Here is a 20,960-nt window from a genome sequence, read left to right as displayed (position 1 = left end):
GAGGGAAGGAGGAGAAATTAAAAGTTACAGCAAAACGAATGGGCGATTCTTTTGAAATTAACAAGTAAAAACGTATGTTTAAAAAAAAAAAAAGTATGAATCAGGGTGCAGTGGCACAGGGCTGTCATCCCAGGTACTCAGGAGGCTAAGACACAAGGATCGCAAATCTGAGGCCAGCCTCTGCAATTTAGGGAAGACCCTGTCTCAAAATTTAAAAAGTGAAAAGAGCTGGGGTTGTAGCTCAGTGGTAGAGCACTCCTGGATTCCATCCTCAGTACTGCAAAAAAATAAAAAATAAAATAAAAAAGTAGGGGAAAGCAAGCTAGAAATACTTTGGATGATTCTCTGTAGAAAACCAACTACTCTTTTCTCATAAATTAACCTGGGATTGCAGGTCCCCTCCAAAGGGACCAGGAATGTGGTCCAGGGGCCTTGGCTCCCGCTGTCACAGAAAGCTAGAGTGTGCAGGGAATTCAGAGGTCTTCTCTCCCATGGCTCTTGGGTGTGGTTCCTGGAGGTCACTGTGGGTAGCATGGTGCCACAGATGACTCCACCCTCATCTACTTCACTTATTAGGGCTCTGGTCACTCATGATTGGAAGACCTTGGAGCTAGTCCCATCCTCCAACTTCCTAGTCCTAAATGAATATACGGCCCATAGAAGGTAAGCAACTTGCTTAAGGTCACATAGCTATGGAGCAGTAGAGCCAGCCTGGAATCAAGGTGTCCTGAGCCCAGTCCAGAGCCTTGCCCATTTACCTCCTCCTTTTTGGTGGGAAGACATCCTGGGGATTGAACTCAGGGGCACTTGACCACTGAGCCACATCCCTGGCCCTATTTTGTATTTTATTTAGAGACAGGGGCTCACTGAGTTGCTTAGGGCCTTACTTTTGCTGAAGCTGGCTTTGAACTTGCGATCCTCCTGTCTCAGCCTCCTGAGCCGCTGGGATTACAGGCATGCATCACGACACCCCACCCATCTACCTCTCTGCTATGAATTTACATGATGCCACTGTGGCCCCTTCTCCTCCCCCAGTGTCACTAGGGAGTCATAAAGCCGAGGACTTTGTGAGTCACAGGAATTGTCTGTTTCATCCTAATAAGACACTTGGTTCTGAATCTCGGTCCCAACACCCTATCTGCAGTACTCTTCATCTCCAGTGCAGCCCTGCCCCAAGCCCTTCCTCCCAGTGTCTTTGGAGTGAAATAGCAGAGGCTGGCTGTCCCTGGCTTAGTCTGCCTCCCTGCACTGATCCTTAGCCCCACTCCTGGATCCAGAACATCTGTGCTTGTTTTGTTACTGATTCTCTTGTAGGTGACACATCTCACGGACCAGATCGTGAGAAACTAAGGAACAAGCAAGAAGGGGAGTGATCATTGGTAAAATTCAATTTATAAAAAAAATTATTTAAGGTAATTCCAGCAACTTGGGAGGCTGAGGCAAAAGGATCACAAGTTTGATGCCAGCCTGGGCAACTTAGCAAGACTCTATCTCAAAATAAAAAATAAAAAGGGCTGGAGGGGTGGGCTGGGATTGTGGCTCAGGGGTACAGCACTCGCCTAGCACATGCGAGGCCCTGGGTTTGATCTTCAGCACCACATAAAAATAAATAAAATAAAGGTATTGTGTCCATCTACAACTGAAAAATAAATATTTTTAAGAAAAAGGGCTGGGGGGTATAGCTCAGTGGTAGGTTCCCTAATACAAAAATAAAAAGTTTTAACAAACTGGATAAAAATTAAATTCTTTCCTTATCATGTAATAAATTCTCACATATATTTGAATCAACCATCCTCTTGCCTCAGCCTCCTGAGTTGCTGGAATTACATTAAACAATTCTTCAAATGTAAAAGGGATGAATTATTCAATAAAAGTATATGAGAGCCACTGTTTAGCCATTTGGACATGCCAAAGCTGGATCTGTGCCCTGTTTCTTATACCAAATTAAGCCCAGGTAGATCCAACATTTAAATATTGAAAATAAAACTAAATTAACCTAGCAGAAAGAAGAGAAATACAAAAAGTCAGTAATAATAAAAATAAGTTTAGAAACCAATAATAAAAATGATGGTACTAAAAAAATTAGTCCATCTACATAGATGCTGGCTTTAAAATAATGACTTGTTCAGGGAAGCTTACAAAGTAAAATTAAAACTCTAGACAAAAATGATTTTGAAGAAAAAATTATTCAGAAGACCTTAATTCAGAAGACCTTAAGGTCCCAGTGTCGAGAAGGCACACAAAGGCAGCAAATAATATTTGCTGTTGCAAGTGTGCATCTATGACGTAAGGATGACTGTTAAGATAAAAGAAGCAGTGCATAAATTCCAAGCCAATAAGAGGAAATATAAAGGTAACTGAGGGTAGGAAAAGAGAAAGAAGTACATGACAGAAGTCCCAACGTACCAGTGAGCGTAGCAGATGTAAAGGGACCAAACTCCCCATGAGGTACAGTGGAATAAAATGGAAGACACAGAGACAAACCCACATAAATACTGTTGTCTCATACTAGACAAAGGCACCATAACCAGACGCTGGAGAAAAGATCGCCTCTTCAATGAATTGTGCTGGGAAAACTAGAAATCAATACACAAAAGAATTCAATTGAACCTCTATCTCTCATCCTGCACAAAAGTCAACTCAAGTGGATCAAGGACCAGAGACCCTACGCCTACTAGAAGAAAATGTAGGTCCAACATTCTAACATATGGGCTCAGGAACCGACTTCCTCAACAAGACTCCTAAAGTGCGAAAAGTAAAATCAAGAATCAATAAAGGGGATGATAGAGAACTAAAAAGCTTCTTCATAGCAAAGGAATCAATCAAGAACATGGAGAGAGAACCTACATTATGGGAGAAAACGTTGACCACCTATTCCTCAGAGCCTTCATCTCAGCAACTTAGCAAGACCCCATCTCAAAAAATAAAATAAAAAGGGTCAGGGGGTGGAAACTTGCCCAGCATGCATGAGGCCCTTGGTTTGACCCCCAGAACCTGAAAAACATTCTCCCATAAATAAACAATATTGCCAAATACATGATCAGCTCCACAGGTAGGTGGTGTTGCCGTTTGCATTTTATTGAGAAAAATGAAGTTTGAGAACTAACCAGAGCACATGGCGGCAGCCCACAGTGGGGTTCACCAGAGCCTCAACACTGCTCTGCTCTCCCCAGACCATCCCTGCCGCAGTCTGGCTGGGCACAATCAGGGGATTGTGCACAATCTCTGCCTCCAATGGGGAGGCTAGAGAGCTAACTAAGGTTGCCTTCCCCGCTCCAGTGGCAGAACTCACCAGAATGGGCTCCACCAGCCTCCCCTCCGGCATGACCGAGCGGTTCATCCTGGCAATGCGCTCTAGGGTGGCCAGGGCAGCCTGGGTGTTCCCGGTGGAGACATTGAACCGAGCCGATTCAGGAATAAACTGGGCACAGATGACAAAGGACATGAGAGTTGCGACTGTTGCAGACGCAGAGCTAGCGCTGTGATGGCTCTGTAAACACCATCGTGTTTCCCAAGGTGGGAAAAGAACGAGGCCTCTCGCCAGTGCACAGTCCAGCAGCTTCTGCTGACCTCCTGTGGAAACTTGCCTCTAAGGCAGGGAAATCTAGGGAAGACGGAAGCCTGGGCTAAAACCAAAGGAGGAAGTGTCAATGTTTGAATTTAATTGAGATTTAAAACACACACACACACACACACACACACACCCCAATTACAGGCTTTAGGTTCTAGGTTTAAAAACTGATGCAAAACAGACCCTGGGGATGCAGTTGATCCAAACCCATCAGAATCCAGCTGTGGAGGGCAACTTGCCACGCGGGCGATAAAGTCCTGGTCCCTACCAACAGAGGCAGGCGGACACTAGGCAGTAGGCTGCCAGACCACTGATCCCAGAGCACTGTGGGGCTTACGTGGGATTCTGAGCAACCGTTCACTGCATCAAAGATGCTGACCAACTGGGCTTTCCACAAAGAGAGAGGCAGGACTCTGAAGCCAGTTGTCGTGGAAAAGACTTGAAAGTAATAAATTACGGGGAAGAGGCTTAGGAGGGCCTCCCTTAAACACTTGGAGGATGTCCTGGTGAGAAGAGGGACCTCTGGTTTTCCAGAAAGAAGCAGTAGGACCTGCAGGTAAATTTATGAAGTCTTTGATTGTAACACAGAACCGCCTAACACCTGGAGCTGCCGGGAGATGGAACTACTATAGAAAGCTATAAAGTCACCACAGGCACGAAGCCGGGAGTCTTCTGGCAGAGACCTGCCAGGGGCGTGCCTGAATTCGGTTGAAGGTTGGAAGGAATGACCACTAAGGACCCTCTGAGTTCTGATGCTCTTTGATTCCACAGGGTAGGTGACACAAAGGGATCAGAGCCCCGTTCTGCTGAGCAGCTGATTCTATCTTTAACGAAGAGCAGATTCTGCTGGAAGCTAAGGAAGCTAAGGATTCTGCAGCTGAGCACCGCACAGCCTGGTGGGAGAGGAGGACGACAAGCGGGCAGGCCTGCAGTGGCCCGAGAACGCGTGGACAGCATCAGGGGGTGTGTGCTCAGGGAGAGAGAGGTCAGGAATAAATGGTGGTGGAGGCCCAGGGGCAGGCTGGTTGGGATACTCTCTAGAGGAAGAAGGTAGATGGGAGAAAGATACTGGAGGGGGGGGCAGAAAGGCCAGTGGGCCAGCTGGAGAGGGTCACGAGAGCTGCTCACCTTGAAGGCCATGATGAGGATGATGCCGGGGATGGAGGCTATCCGGATGAGCCAGCGCCACCCGATGGTGGGGATGACCACAGAGGCCAGGCCGATGATGAGCAGGGAGCCAGCCAGCCAGAAAACCTGGGCAGAGACGTGAAAGATTAAATGCCTCCTATCCACCCACATTGCTCGAGGATAGGACGGGAGGCTCCAAGGAAGGCTGTTCAGGTCCTACTCCCAGCACCACTTGCACTGCCTGGAGGAAATGGACACTTCACTCCTCCATGACTCCGTTTGCTTTCTGTAAATTGGGGACTTAGCTAGAGAGAGTCAGCACTATGTGGTTTAAAGAACACGGCGCCCTGGGAGTCTCAGACCTTGACTTTTTTCTTGACTAGGTCATGCGCTCACTGGGTCACAACATAAAAGGCACCAAGAACTGGAAAGAAATGGTGAAAGCACTTTCTTCCCTTAGCTCTCTGCCATCCGGTTTCTCTTCCCAGTCTCCTCTCTGTCCTTCCAACACTGTTCTAGACACATCCAAGCTAATAAGGACGTGTTTTGTTCTTTTTTCACAAAGGGTACCAGAGACTACACAGCATCCACACTTTGACTTTTGTACTTGCAAGTAATATCTTGGAGATAATCTTAGATCAATAAATAACAGCCCACTGGGGCCTGGTCTCCTCGTCAGAAATGGGAACAAGTCCCACCTTTCACCTGAGCATGAGGGATAAGGCGACTCCACTCTACCTCACAGAGATGGGAGAAGGTACCCTACTAGAAGGTTCCTTGGAAATCCTTAAGGGGGGGGGGGACTCTTTCAAAGAATTCTATTACCAAAAAACAAAAAAGAAAAAGATTTCATAGAGAGACTAGAGCTATAAAGGAAGTAGAATAATGCGATAAAGTGTGACTTGGGTGATCAGGGACAACTTTTCTGAAGGAGCAACAAATAAGGGGACTGAAGTAGACCAGAAGGTGGTGTGGCTCTGGGTGGAACTTCAGTACCAAAATGTCAAAATTCTTTAGTGGACTTGACACACATTTTTGAGGTAAATGTGGCAATGTTTGGTGAGGGACACTGGGGTCGAGGCTACACCAACAGGGGATGAGTTAGCAGCAGTGGGGGTTGACCAGGTGGGGTGAGGGGAAGGAAGGATCCATAATGGCTCCCAAGTTTGTGGCTCCAGTGACCGAGGGGGTCCTGTTTGCTATGACCACAGAACAGACACACAGAACCAAGGGCTTTAGTGAAGATGAAGAGATGAGCTGTGAGCAGGTTGTATCTGAGGAACCTGTGAAATCCAGGTGAGGGACTCAGGTGATTGACCTCTGGGGTCTGAAGTTCAAGGAGGGGCCTGGGAAACAGATTTCTGGAGGTGGAGAGACAACCACCTAGGTACAGTCGGCCATCCATGCCTGTAGGTCCTGGATCAGCAGAATCTGCGTCTGGGATTTCAAACAACCAAGTTTCAAAAATATTCAAGATCAAATTGTGTCTATACTCAACATGTACAGATTTTGGGGGGGTCATCATTCCCTAAATGCAGAACAACTATTCACATGGCTTTTAGTCTTCTAGAGATAACTTGTATATGTTATATGCAAATAATACACCATTCATATAAGGAAGCTGAGCATCACTGATTTTGGTATGCTCTGGATCCTAGAACCAATCTCTCACAGATACCAAGGGACAACTGTGAAACCACTGGAGTAGCATGATGACCCAAGGAGATTCAAAAATAAGACTAACAAAAAAGGGATAGAACCAGGAAATATGCCAAGGCACTGGGCAGATGAAAATGAGCTTTGTTCATTAAATAATTTTAAGTATTAAATGCTAAGTATTAAAAATGTGTGCAACCACCTTAACACAAGTCTGAAGAAGAAACCTGGGAGTAAGGTAGAGTTACTATCTGGTGTTGCAGGGGTTTTTAGATTTTTTTCCTTGTTATTTTTGTTGCCCAAATTCAGTGTCCCCTTTTCTAGGGGAATTAAACCCAGGGTACCTTACCCCTTAGCTACATCCACAGCCCCCCACCCTCTTTTATTTTGGAACTCAGGATGTTCTTAAGTTGCTGAGACTGGCCTCTAACTTGTGATCCTTCTGCCTCAGCCTCCCAGGTAGTTGGGATTACAGGTGTGCACCACAGCACCTGGCTCAAAAAATTTTTGTTAAAACATTCTCTGACTGCTTTACTTATTGCCAAATACATACTACTTTAGTGGGAAGAGTCATTTTTTTCCTAGAACCCCCCCATTGATAGAAACTTTGGAATACTAAGGCATCAAAACTGGTACAGGGTAGCTAGACCGACATCTCTTCTGGAATCAAAACCTCTCAATGGTCAGCTGGGATCTGAGGGCTCCAGAGCATCCCAGGCTTCTCCTCTTCAACATGGCAATTATGACACAGTCCCTCAGGCAGGGCCAGTGATGGATCTGCAGATACCAGAATCTTTGGAAGGGAGATGGGGCACCCCAATGGGGTGGTAGCTACTTCCCCTCTCTGAAGGGGAGAGAAAGGTGATCCCAGGTGCCTTCCTGCAGCCGTCATTCCAGCAAGGCCAGACCCTGGAATATGTCCCAGTCATAGAGGAAGATGGTACTGTGTTCTGAGCACCATCACTGGATGACATAAGCTAGTGGTCATAAGGCCTTGGCATCAACCTCTGGCATCAAGCATTCTCAACGTTTTTAGTTAGTACAGAAAACGGGCAGCGAGCCAACCAAAGGTCAACCAGCCAGAAGAAAACCTGCAAGGTTGCATCCTCGTGAAAGCAGAAGACGGGGCCAACGCCTACTTCACCTTACCTGAGACAAGGGCAGCATGTAGCCTCGATATTTAGTGGGCAAAAATTCAGTCTTTATGATTAACCTAAACAAGAAAGGCAAAAACAGAGTTATTATCACTTTCCATAAGCAATCTGGTCATAGAAATGAAGCATTCAAAAGCATCATCATTCACCGTACATCGAAATAAAATTGTTACAGGGCTAGGAATGCAGCTCAAGGGTAGAGTGCTTGCCTAGCATGTGCAAGGCCCTGGATTCCAACCCCAGCACAGCCGAAAGAAAAATACATATATTACATACGTGTAATTGCTACAACTAATGTCCACATGAGAGAACAGTGAGAAGGGAATGTCCCGGTGCTTCTGTTGCCATTTCTACTCTGAAAGTTATTTCAAACCCTCTTCACCCATTTCAGATATATTAGCCTGACCTTTTGCCCAAACCTAATTGCCTTTTCTAAAACATACCTGGAAAATTAGAATACACCCAAGAGAAGGTAAATAGTTTTCCAACTAACAAGTGTCAAAGCACAGGTTTCCAATTAAGTACATATTAGTCTTGTGAATGGAATAAATGGAATCATATTCCATCAGTTTCTAATCGCTCTCCTCTGCTCTGATTAGGCAAGGTTGGGCTTTAACATCTTTATTGGACTGTTTCCTGGGGGATGTTTTAAAAGTCAGTTTAGCTTCTACTCCTTTAGGGCTCCAGGCCTCAGATGCTTAACTTATGCCCCAGGAAAGAGCAATACTTTCCTCTACATAGGAAGGCAGTCAGATGCTTTGACATCTCCCAATATACTTTACAGATATCTTGCTCCAAGAAATGCAGAGAGAATAGCCTGAGGGGCCCTGTTAATTTCAAGGAGGCTCCCCAAATTCAGAACGCTTAGTTTAAGGACTTTCAAATTCAGATCCTGGCACTTCCCAAGGGCAGGAAGCAGATGAGAATCATGTTTCTATTTCAATATGATCTCGCCCTGTCTTGTACATTCACTCGGGCACAGTCTTAGGTCACAGGGCAATAGTGCTTAAAATGGTTAGTCCAAAATGGACTTCAAAAAAAAAAAAAATTAAGTGCCGGGGATTAAACCCAGGGCCTTACCTATAGGCAAGCACTCTACTACCAAGCAATGTCCCCAGCCCTGGACTTTTTTTTTTTTTTAATTTACCTAATATGGCACTTTTTATTAGTATTTAGTCTTACAAAATTTTCCTGGTCAAAAAGTGATGATTAGCCTTTGCAACAAAAAAAGCTAACACATTTACAAACTACCACTCCACTAGCCTCAAGGTCAAGCATCATTGTGATGAGCAAACGGCTCCACTGGAATAATGAGCTGCCATTATTTTCAAAAATTTTAAAAACTCAAAAACAATTAGCACAAGTCTGTTTGCAAACTGTTGATGCTACTCTTCGATTAAGCACTGAGGATGTGGGTGTAAATGCCTGTATATGCTTCTTCCCCGGGAAGCCACTGGGGCAAGTCTTTACCCTTGGGCGTGGCCAGACACTCCGCAGCCCACCATGGTCCGCAGAAAGACAAACCAGATGTACGAGGGAGAGAAAGAGGTCAGCAAGGAGAAATAGGCTCCCCACAGGAACGAGATGAGCAAAATCTGAAGCAACAAAAGACAACTAGTTATTTGACCTGCCTCAGTAGGGGGAGGGGAGAGGATCCGGGGCAGAAGGTGAACTGTCATTGCCATCAGGACGTTTCCTGCTCAGAGCTGGTGGGCAGCAGCTCACTGGTCTCCCACAAGCTGAGGCTTGTGCCTCAGCCCAGACCTTCCAGGTTTGGACCATTCTTCAGAAGTGCTCTAATGTGCCCTGCTCACAGGTGACAAACTCAATTTTGTACACCAGAAAGCAAAACTAACCCTTCCCTACTCACAGGGCTGTTAGAAGCACAGTGAGACACTGTGTTAGAATGATTATAAGGAGAAACCTCCAGGAATTAATTTTTTTCTCTAATTATAAAAGTAATACAATTTGTAATAGAGAATAAGGAAGAAAATAAGTTGAATCAACCTTGATTCTCCCATCTGGAGACAATGCTGTTAATGTGGTTGTGTCTTATTTTCTTTGTGAAAGAAAACTCCCTCACTCCCCATACTGAGGGCTGCACCCAGGGTGCTCTACCACAAAGCTATGTACCTGTACCGGGGATTGAACTTAGGGGCACTCGGCCACTGAGCCACATCCCCAGCCCTATTTTTCATTTTATTTAGAGACAGGGTCTCACTGAGTTGCTTAGTGCCTCACTGTGGCTGAGGCTGGCTTTGAATTTCCGATCCTCCTGCCTCAGCCTCCAGAGCGGATAGGTTTACACACATGCCCCACCACCCTCGGCCTCTTTATTTTTTTGAGACTAGATCTCACTAAATTGCCCATGCAAGCCTATAAACTTTCAATTCTCCTGCTTCGGACTCTCCAGTTGCTGGGATTACAGGCATGCACCATACCCAGCTGAAAACAAATTCTTAATGGCTTTAAAAATTCTAGAATCTTCCCAACAACTTTAGAGACTGAGGAAGCACGATCACAAGTTCAAGGCCAGCCTCAGCAATTTAAAAAGACCCTTGGCAATTTAGTGAGACCATCTCAAAATACAAAACTGAAAAGGGCTGGGGATTTAGCTCCGCCATAAAGTGCCCTGGGTTCAATCCCCAGTACCAAAAAAATAAATAAAATAAAAATTCCAGAATCTACTATGCTCTGTAAAACAAAGTATAACACATGTAATGTAATATATAAACCTACTATACACCCTATTGTTTAATGCTGACGTTGTTTCAGATTTTCTGTTATTTTAAAATAAGCTGGAATGATGTCTGTGCATAAATCATCATGTCCTCTCAAATAATCTCAGGAAACCAGATTGTTGGAAGGCAAATTATCAGATTAGGATAATAGATATTTTCAGGATTCTTGATTCATACTGCCAAAATGATAGACAGTACTGTCAGGGAGGAAATAAGATGTTTCCTCAATCTCCATGGGTTTTTCTTCCCCCGCTGAGTTCTTGGTTGGGATGGGCCCCTGCAACAAGAGATTAACAAGCAAAAGCAAAACAAGTTCATCTACACGTTCAGCGCATATCATGTGGGAGAAGCTCCCAGGCAAGGCAGCGCAAAGAATGGCTCAGAACCAGGTGAACTGGCATCTCCAGCTAAGACGTGAGGCTCCGGGCAGTGACAAGACAAAGGGAAGCCCGAGGCCTTCAGGGGCGGGAAGGGGATACATCCAAGGACAGGGACGCAATGACCGGGTGGTGCGAGATTGCTCTGGCGCCACCTAGAGGCTCATAAGAGGAGTCCAGAGTTGTCTCCCTAAAGGAGAATTTATATCCCGACATTAAGGCAGAAAAATGAGGGGAAGAGGATAAAGTTTTTCTGCTGCTTGCTGCTTCTTAATTACTTTTATCTAAAAAATAATTCTATGTCAAGGAGGCATATTTAGAGCTTCATGTGGTGGTGCACACCTGTAATCCCAGCAACTCAGGAGACTGAGGCAGTTGGAGGAGACAAGTTGGAGGCCAGCCTCACTATCTTAGCAAGACCCTATCTCAAAATAAAAAGAACTGGAATGTGGCTCAGAGGTAAAGCACTCTGGATTCAATCCCCACTACCCACCACCACCACAACAAAAAAGGCAAATTTTGGGGTAACATACACAAATTTCCTTCCATATCAAGAGTCACTGGCTGTATATTTAACACTTCCTTAAAAAGTTACTTATGGGCTTAATGTTTAATATCACTTTGATAAGGAAAAACCCTTTGCTAAGCCATTTTGCTTTGATTATCTTCTATGATTAAATATTTCCTGATCAGTTGTATTTCTTCTTTCATAAATGCCTTTTTATGATTTTTCTCCTTTGAGAAGCTTGTGATTAGAAAAAATAAAAGAGAAGCTCATGATATTATGTTAATCTAAAAGTTTTGCTATTTTATGCACTTTAAGATACACAGCCAATTCTATTAATATTTTCCTTTGAGCTCTCTTTATGTTTATGCTTCATCAGAAATTAAACAAGAAAAAAAGCTCTGGTTTGTAACCAATTTTTTATTATTATTAGTTAGGGTTTGAGGAGGTTGTTTGGTTTTTTGGTACTGGGGATTGAACCCAGGTGTACTTTACCTCTGAGCCACATCCCCATTCCCTTATATTTTTTTGAGACAGAGTCTTGCTAAATTGCTGAGGCTGGCCTCAAATCTGTGATTCTCCTGCCTCAGCCTCCCGAGTCACTGGGATTATAGATATGCCCCACAGGGACCAGATGAAGACAGTTTTCTTTCTGAAGATAATTTATACCTTGATGTTTAATCTGAGTAGGTATATGGGCTTAAGTTTAGTTTCAAAACAATACAAAATTAACTAATGTGAGTTTGCCTGTTTATACCTGCAAATTTCTACACCCTACTGAATTTTAACTGTAAGGGTAAAAGAAATTGAAGTTAAAGCGTAAAAGTTAAAGGGTAAAAGACCGGGTGTTGTAAAAGTTTCTAAGCTGCAAGGTCTGAGTTAAAATGTAAAGGAGGTATTGTTAGGTTTCTATGTTACCTGCAAAACCTGAAATTTCTGTAGCTGTTAAGACAATGCTTAGAACCGCCCAGTAAACATTTCCCCTGATTGTCTGGTTGTTTAATAACTGAAGGGGTCTGTGTGGTTGCACACAGGCCTTGCAGGGCCTGAACCAATCAGTTTGAATGTGTACTCTCCTTAGGAATGACCTATCACTCCAGCCTGACCTGTTCCCGCCAATGAATGAACTAATCATGTTTAGGAGTTGTTGTTCAATTTTCCCGCGCCTCATGATGATTTGTTCTGATGTATACAAAGCCCTCCGCCCTCCCCAAAAAGTGTACTTAAGCAGTGCTCAGCCCCTGCTTGGGGCTCTGGGCTGCTTTCCCTTCTTGAGTGGGCACGGAGCCCCAGCATGCTGGTTCAATAAATCCCCCTTCTGCCAATTGCATGAGTGGTCACTTGGTGGTCTCTTTCTCCGACGTTTCGCGGGACCCTTACATAACTATGCACCTCCCTCAATTCCATATCTGGACTGGGTATGGGGACAGAAACCTCAGGAACAGATGAAAAACCAATACGACCTGCCTGGGATTCAGGGATGTGTGATCAGAAGGGAATTTCGACATTTTCTGTCTTGGATGTTCACAGAAGCATTAGAACACACACACACACACACACACACACACACACACACACACACAGAAAGCAAAAGAACAGAGAAGAAAATGCCAAATCCCACAAGGCCCCACCTACCTTCCAGCGGCCATATCTGTCAGCCAGGAGGCCAAAGAGGATGCTGGACACCATGTAGCCAAAAAACACCATCTGGAGGGATGGAGGGAGGGTTGAGGATGAGTTATGCTCTCAGCAGAGTTCTGATGTTTGTTTAGTGCTTGAAGCATTCATCCATCTTAACTGAGGCAGGAGGATCGCAAGTTGGAGGCCAGCCTCAGGATCTTAGCAAGACCCTATCTCAAAATCAAAAGGCCTGGGGATGTGGCTCAGAGGCAGACTGAAAACCCCCCGAGGGGTGGAAGTTGAAGAATGGCATTCCCCAAACCCGTCTCCCTGCCCAGTCGCATGGTCAGGGCTTCAGGGGCAACGCTTAAGCTTCCTGCTGGCCCATCCTGTAAGAGGCCCTGGGACTGTTTTTTGCTCAAAGCACGGACTCTCCCTGTGGCCTGCAGGTGTCCAGGGGGTCACGGAAGCTGGACGCAGCTCGGCTTCTCCACCTTCGTTGTGCAGCTGTGTCCTTTGCTACTTTCAGCCTTGGGTGAAGCTGGGACTCCTCCCCCCTCTTGAGGCTGAGGGACCAAGATGAAGAATACTTAAGGTATTTTCAAGATTTGAGCAGAGTCGTAATCCACGGGCTGTCAGCTACCAGCTTCCATAACACCCTGCTCCAGACCCCGGAGCAGCAGCTGGGAATCTTCAGTCATTGCCCTAAACTTAGAGGAACAAAGGCCACACTGCCTTTCTAATGTGTCCTTTCTCTGGGTCCCTCCCTCCGGGGGTCACCTTGGATTCCAGGAGCGACAGGCCTAAAGGATAAACATCTTTCGACAAGAGTGGAAACCACACCCCAGGCAGCAGGGACACCTACCCGCACCCAGTATTGTGAATTGAACCCGGGAAGCTCTACCATGGAGCCACACCTCCAGCCATTTTAACTCTGGGCGGGAGAGGCTGAGCTGCTGAGGCAGGTCTCCAACTTGTGATCCTCCTGCCTCAGCCCCCAGCAACATAGTCATGACCATCCCGAGATGATCAACCAGACCAGTTTGACCAGGATAGCTAGACCCTCCTGTCCCCACCCCAAACTAAAACCTGAAGCTCATGTCAATCCCCCCGGAAGACAGAGCTGAGTACTCTAGTCCCCATGCCTTCCCTTGCAATCTGACATTGCTGTCCTGAATATTAAATTCATTTTTGTGAGGCAGAGGGTACTAGGGATCAAACCCAGGGGCGCTTCACCACTGAGCCACATCCTCAGCCCTTTTTATTTTGAGACAAGGTCTCACTAAGTTGCCTAGGGCCTAAGTTGCTGAGGCTGGCTTTGAACTTGTGATGCTTCTGCCCCAGCTCCAGAGCTACTGGGATTACTTTGATTATTTGGAGCAAGTGACTAGACCCGGAGTATTGGACTTTGGCCTAGGACCACAATAACAATCCCCAGGTGCACAGAACAGGCAACTCGGGTAACTGCTTTGCCTCTGCTCCCAGATGATGGTCTCTACTGGACTCAGACACAGTTGTGAATTTCTATTCTTAATTAAAAAGAGCTCTCTATTCCTTCCTGCTCTGCCTTATTCCAACACAGGCAGTGGCCTCTAAGAGCCTTCTTCCTTCATGTGATTACAAGTAAACATAAACTTCCTGCCAACAGCAAAACCAAGCATTCATCAAAAAAATAATAATAAAAAATGTAAAAAGCCTTGCTGGGCCATGGTGGCGCAGACCTGTTATCCCAGAGGCTTGGGAGGCTGAGGCAGGAGGATCACAAGTTCAAAGCCAGCCTCAGCAACTTAGAGAGGCCCTAAGCAACTTAGTGAGACCCTGTCTCTAAATAAAACTTCAAAAGGGCTGGGGATGGGGCCCAGTGGTTAAGTGCACCTGGGTTCAATCCCTGGTACCACCAACAACCACCACCCAACAACTCCTCCAAGCAAATATGAATCCCCAGGCAGATCTGTTCATTTTTCTTATTCTCACAGTGGCTCATGAATCCTAAAATCCCTGCCACCAGTGTCTTCATGGAAGGCCACCCAGCAGGTGTCTGTGCTGCGGCCAAGGTTTTCTGCCTCCAAGCACTTCCAGCTGCTCTGGCGCTTCCTGCCCAGGCTCCCTGGCTGGTCCCCTCCAGGATAATCCAAGGAAAACACAGGAGTTTTGATTCTTGCACTTTTTTAGCGAGAAGGCCGTTTCTCTCTGCAGCTCGCTCTTCTTTCTCTCCCTTCCTCCCCTTCCCCCGGGGGAGACAAAAGCACTTTGTCCCCAGGGAACCCCAAACAAAGCCACCCTATATATTCCTCCATGACATCAGCCAAAATGGTGCCCGGTGCCCTGTACTTTCTAGGACAGAGACCTTGACTCAAAGTCCATGTTAACTCCAAAGCTTGAAAGCCCTGTCCTCCTGTAACCCTGTTTGGGACGTCACAACACTGACCCCCTCACCGGCCCCTTGGAGTTCTGCCCTTTTCTTCAGGGGCTTATTTTTAGTATAAAGCAGGACTCTTCTGTTTAAGTTTCTTTCTCCAGCACTAACTCCCTGATTCACAAAACGTGAGGGTGTAACTTACCCGCAGTCCTCGGTTTTCCCAGGGCGGCTGGTCTGCAGTTATCCTAGGCAGAGCTGCTCCCTTTGGCCGGCCTCCCTTCTGCCCCCACATTCCAAATTTAAAGAAAGGCCCTACTTAAATGGTGAAAATGCAAACTGCTCAACCTCTTTTAGCTCTTTTAGAGTATCAGATAAGTTTTTGTAATGCCCACTTAGTCATTAGTGCTGTTGGTCAGTGAACATAAAACACGTAAACCATGGTGAGGTTTAACTTGTAGAAAAGGAATTGATCTAAAAAGAACTACAGAAAATGGGTGGGTAAGGAGCATACACCCGTAGTCTCAGGAGGCTGAGGTGGGAGCATCACAAGTTCGAGGCCAGCCTCAGCCACCTAGTCAGATGCTGTCTCAAAATTAAAAATAAATAAATAAAAAGGGCTGGGGATCTTGCTCAGTAGTAAAGCATCCCTGGGTTCAATCCCCAGGATCACAAAAGTAACCACAGGAGCCAGTCCCAGAAAGTCGGCGTCCATTACTTCAGAGAAGGAAAAAGGAGACCCATGTCCTGGATGAGGAAGACCCACCCCACACACAGACTTCCCCCTGCTCCTCCTTTCCCCCCTATAAAAGCCCTTTGCACCCCTGATCCCCACAAGATGGAACTTCAAAGTCAAGCCCATCTTCCAAGATGCTAGTCCTTGGAAGATCCTGATTGCTTCCCACTGTGAGCAACAGAAAGTCCAGTGGTCCCTTTCCAGAATACTGGATTTAGCTTTAAATGAAAAACACCTGGAAAAATATACAATAAAAATTACTAGGGATGTAAGAAAAGCAGCTGGAGGGGAATAGAACAGAGTAGCCTCCAGCCACCCCAAAGTGGCAGATTCAAAGTCCATCCAAACAGGAAGTGGGGGAAGGGGCTGGCCTGACCAACAGAGAAACGGAGTCCATGTCTCAATGTACCCAGCCCATGCTTCCTGCCACCACCAGAGAACAAAGGGAAGTGGAGACCGCTGAAGGTACAATTCTTTAAACTAACAGGAGACAGTAAAACCTACGTGACATCCTGGAAGATTACGCTCCCTGCAGTAGTTAACCAGTCAGGAATCAGAGGAGGCACCTTGCCTACTAGGTGAGAAAATGCTGATTGTAGGGCTGGACCTGGTGGCGCACGCCTGTAATCCCAGAGGCTCAGGAAGCTAAGGCAGGAGGATCAAGGGTTCAAAGCCAGCCTCAGCAACAGCGAGGCACTAAGCAGCTCAGAGAGACCCAGACTCTAAATAAAATACAAAATAGGGCTGGGGATGTGGCTCAGTGGTCGAGTGCCCCTGAGTTTAATCCCCAGTACCAAAATAATAATAATGCTACTGAACCCTCTCTGAGTGTGCCTGTTCACCCAGACACCGCTCTTGCAAAATTGCCCATTAAAACCTTGCCTCCACTGTACCTCACGTCTCTGAGCTCATTCTTTGGGTTTGGGCAGGTGATTATGATTCCCCTGCCACCAATGCTCATCTTCTACACATTGGCCTTTGAGTAAAGGACAATCCAAACTTATTCCAGGAACATCCTCAATTAACAATTGCCCAGGCCAGGTTGGGAGGAATGTGGAGTTGGAGTTAGGAGGTGTCTAGCTCTGGGGGCTGCAAAAATGTTGCTCTTTGACTTAATCCATCCTGTGTTGTCAGTTAGCTGGGGGGCAGATAGGTGCTCAAGCCAGATAGGACTCATATCAAGAGGATGAAAGAAAGACAGACTAAAGGACAGGAAGAGGTGCGGATCTCAGTGGGACAGCCATCTCTGAGTGAGCTTAATTACCTAGAGAAATCTGAACGGTGAGCCACCGAAAAGGAGCTGGAGGAATCAGTCAACTGCAGATACGGGAACCACTTTAGGCAAAATTAGGAGATGTTGTTGCAACCACCCACCAAATGTGAGCTGTAAACATGTGTCCTAAAGACAAGGTCAACACATAATGTTTTCCAACCATGACAATAGGGTCTGTGCAGAAGGGGAAAAATAACTTATTACAAGCCCAAGACCTTGGAACAAGGATCCACCTCCACCACTGAGGCTCATTTTATTGTTGTTGTTTTAATTTGCTTTTATTTTCTAAATACATGACAGTGGAATGCATCACAATTCTTATTACACATATATACCACAATTTTTCATATCTCTGTATATAAAGTATGTTCACATCAATTCATGTCTTCATACATGTACTTTGGATGATGATGTCCATCACATTCCACCCTCATTAATAACCCCCTGCCCCTTCCCTTCCCCTCCCTCCCCTCTGCCCTATCTGGAGTTCATCTATTCTTCCCATGCTCCCTCTCCCTAACCCACTATGAGTCAGTCACCTTGTATCAGAGAAAACATCCAGCATTTGTTTTTTTAGGATTGTCTAACTTCACTTAGCATTATCTTCTCCCACTTCATCCATTTACCTGCAAATGCCATGATTTTATTCTCTTTTATTGCTGAGTAATATTCAGCATGTGTATATATGCCACATTTTTTTAATCCATTCATCTACTGAAGGGCATCTAGGTTGGTTCCACAGATTAGCTATTGTGAATTGTGCTGCTATAAACATTGATGTGGCTGTGTCCCTGTAGTATGCTGTTTTTGAGTCCTTTGGGTATAGACCGAGGAGTGGGATAGCTGGGTCAAATGGTGGTTCCATTCCAAGTTTTCCAAGGAATCTCCATACTGCTTTCCATACTGGCTGCACCAATTTGCAGTCCCACCAGCAATGTGTGAGTGTGCTGAGGCTCATTTTAAAACAGACATGTTATTTTTCTCTTCTCCTAATCTTCCCATTCCTGATCTCTGGGGATATCTGCCCTTGACCACACACACATCACAGGAACACTAACTCAGATTTCAGGGATGGCACCAGAAGATCTAAGAAATCTCCCAAATTAACAAGTAAATTCTGACCCCTGTTGGGGCACAGCTGGAATCACAGCCCCTGGGACTGGAGTCCGCTTTGCTTCTCCTTGGCCAGCAAGGCAATAAAACTTCTTTTTCCTTTTTCTCAAAACTATGTCCTAATTATTGGATTGGCAATGGGGATGAGGACTGAGCTTTCAGTAACAACCTTTGGTTAATTATTAATTTCTGGTTCTTTTTCTAAAAGTATTAGAGATAGCTTTAGAAAAAAGTTACCAGTATAACAAAATTATAAAGAAATCTAACAAGGGAAATAGAGCTACGAGAACAAGGATAGATTTGCTGCCATGACCAGCTTGCAAGACACAGAAAGAAACACAACTGGGCATATAACACGTGTTATCTGGGAGGACTCAGATCAGTTACTCAGATGAGGGGGGACTTTTTCCTGGTACCCAGAACAGATTAAATTTCACAGCAAAATTTGGTTAAATCCTCGAGTAGAAGCTAGGACACCCCACCTCCCCCAGCCTCCTGCAGCCAGGGCTGCTCCTTTGCCCAGGCCCTCATAGCCTGGGGGAAGGGGGAATTCTAGAATTTTCCATTACCAGTTTCAAACCCTAATTCTCAGGGAGACTTATCCTCCTCAGGGCCACTGCCATCCTGTCACTATTGATCCACCTCCCAGATACCCCTCCTGTCAGCAAGGCTTGGGCACCTTTGTTCATATTTCCATTAAGTCCTGTCTTCATGAAAACCAGCTCCAGACTCCAAGTCAGTCAAACTTTCTCTCCTCACTGTGCGTCTATCTGACCCCCTTGGCTCATGTTATCTGTTAAAGTGATTCCAGAACATTCTCACCCCCGTGCATTCTGCCATTAACTACAACTGTCACCTCACCGGCATTGCTCCTCTGGCCTTGTCTCTTGGAAAATGGACCATGTCCCTCTTTAAAGCCCCTAAGTGACTCTCCACCACCTAAGTGACCATGTCCCTCTTTAAAGCCCCTAAGTGACTGTCCACCATCCATAAAGGAATTTAACAAGGGAAATAGAGTGTTGGCTTCCAACACTTCCATGTATCAGGAGCTTCTTTCGATATTAAGAAAGAAGATTTAGCAAAGCTAAAGACCCCCAGAGAGAAAGGTCCCTTATTAGGAAGTAGTAAGGGAGAGGGTGAGTGAGATACAATTTAGAGACTAACAGAGACACCAGGAACTGACGAGAGAAGGAGATGAGAACATTTCACATCACAGGAGAAGGTTCAAAAAGATCCCTGAGGTGCAGTCTCCCCTCAGGGACCAGCACGTGCCACACCCCACTTCCTGGTGCTCTCCACCCAGGACCAACCCTCTCACCCCGGTTACCTTCAGCATCCTTAGGGCAGAGATACCAGCTAACATCAGACACCCCACCTATTGGATGAGAAGGGAAGCAGGAAAGATACCAATCTCCAACCAAAACAATCCTTGCTTCTTCCTTCAAGATTTTTTTCTTCTCCCTCTCCATTCTCCCACCCTCACATCTCCAACATATATGAGACCAAATGCTTTGCATGAATTAGGATTTTGAGGACAGAGGAGACTGAATACTATATTACAGCTGTGTTGTATTTTCTTTTTTCCCCCTCCAATTTTTACTATTTTAACATTTTTATTTTTTTTTTAGTATATATGTGTGTTTGTTTTATGTACTCCATTGTCTTCTGAATGACCTATCTACCCCAAATTACTTCCACTCCCTTCTCCTGCTACTAATCTTCCTCTTTAGACTTCTCTTTCATACTTCCTAAGATACAATAACTCTATATCCTCACCTCCTACCTCCTCAGCATATCATCCTATTCCTCTCCCTGGGTTATTTGTCTACCATCAGAAACTGTAAACTCTTTCACAAACTCACTGATTATATTGTAGATAATAATTGAATTCACCATTTGTGTACATTGTGACAAAAATGTAAACGTCTTAATAGCAACTATTTGTTTTTAGGTGGTATTTTGTTTATATTGGGCTCTGTTAACATTGTCCTTACCCTCAAAGGAGAGGTATTGAAACCCTACAGGGGTACTATAAGCCTATAGGGTAAAAACGGTAACGCCGAGGACCCACAGAGCTAGAAGGGAAGACACACACACAATATGAAAAGACGAGGAAAGTGCCCCAAACATCAAGATACCATATTATTAGAATCCATGGCCAGCACAGCAGAAGAAATGACTGAGAAGAAGTTCAGGATGTACATAATTAAAATGTTCTGTGAATTAAAGGATGATATAAGAGAGCAATACAGGCAGCAAAAGAGCTACATAAACAAATACAAGAAGCAAAAGATTACTTTAATAGGGAGATAGAGATTCTAGAAGAAGAAGAAGGAAAAAAAAAGAAAGAAAGAAAACCAAACAGAAATCCTTGAAATGAAAGAAACAATAAACCAAATTAAAAGTTCAATTGAAAGCATCACCAACAGATTAGACCACTTGGAAGATAGGACCTCAGACAACGAAGACAAAATATATAATCTTTAAAATAATGTAGGCCACACAGTGAAGATGGTAAGAAATCATGAGCAAAACATTCAAAAATATGGGATAGGGGCTGGGGATGTGGCTCAAGCCGTAACGCGCTCGCCTGGCATGCACAGGGCACTGGATTCAATCCTCAGCACCACATAAAAATAAAATAAAGATGTTGAGTTCACCAAAAACTGAAAAATAAATATTTTAAAAAATTCTCTCAATCTCTCTCTCAAAAAAAAAAAAAAAAAAAAA

The 20,960-nt window shown here is 45.1% G+C and overlaps 1 protein-coding gene across 6 annotated transcripts in view; it reads right to left on the bottom strand.

Annotated features, from left to right (window-relative positions):
* Nucleotides 1-20,960, bottom strand: part of Svopl (SVOP like) — a 53,818-nt gene that overhangs the window by 23,497 nt on the left and 9,361 nt on the right. For 3 of the 6 annotated variants that reach the window (XM_015493894.2, XM_048786867.1, XM_048786866.1), the window contains 5 exons: nt 12,768-12,839; nt 8,980-9,104; nt 7,505-7,568; nt 4,700-4,825; nt 3,293-3,421 (listed from right to left, as the gene is read on the bottom strand). In XM_015493894.2, coding sequence (XP_015349380.2) covers nt 3,293-3,421; nt 4,700-4,825; nt 7,505-7,568; nt 8,980-9,104; nt 12,768-12,839 — 516 coding nt within the window. Of the gene's footprint in view, nt 1-3,292; nt 3,422-4,699; nt 4,826-7,504; nt 7,569-8,979; nt 9,105-12,767; nt 13,613-20,960 lie in introns of those variants that run through there. The other 3 variants (XM_048786868.1, XM_048786870.1, XM_048786869.1) reach the window with 3 other exon arrangements.

This window comes from Marmota marmota, unplaced genomic scaffold (assembly GCF_001458135.2).
Source record: "Marmota marmota marmota unplaced genomic scaffold, marMar, whole genome shotgun sequence".
In the NCBI taxonomy this organism is placed as follows: Eukaryota; Metazoa; Chordata; class Mammalia; order Rodentia; family Sciuridae; genus Marmota; species Marmota marmota.
Note: the sequence above shows the minus strand (reverse complement) of the source record. Positions and strands in the feature narration are given on the sequence as shown.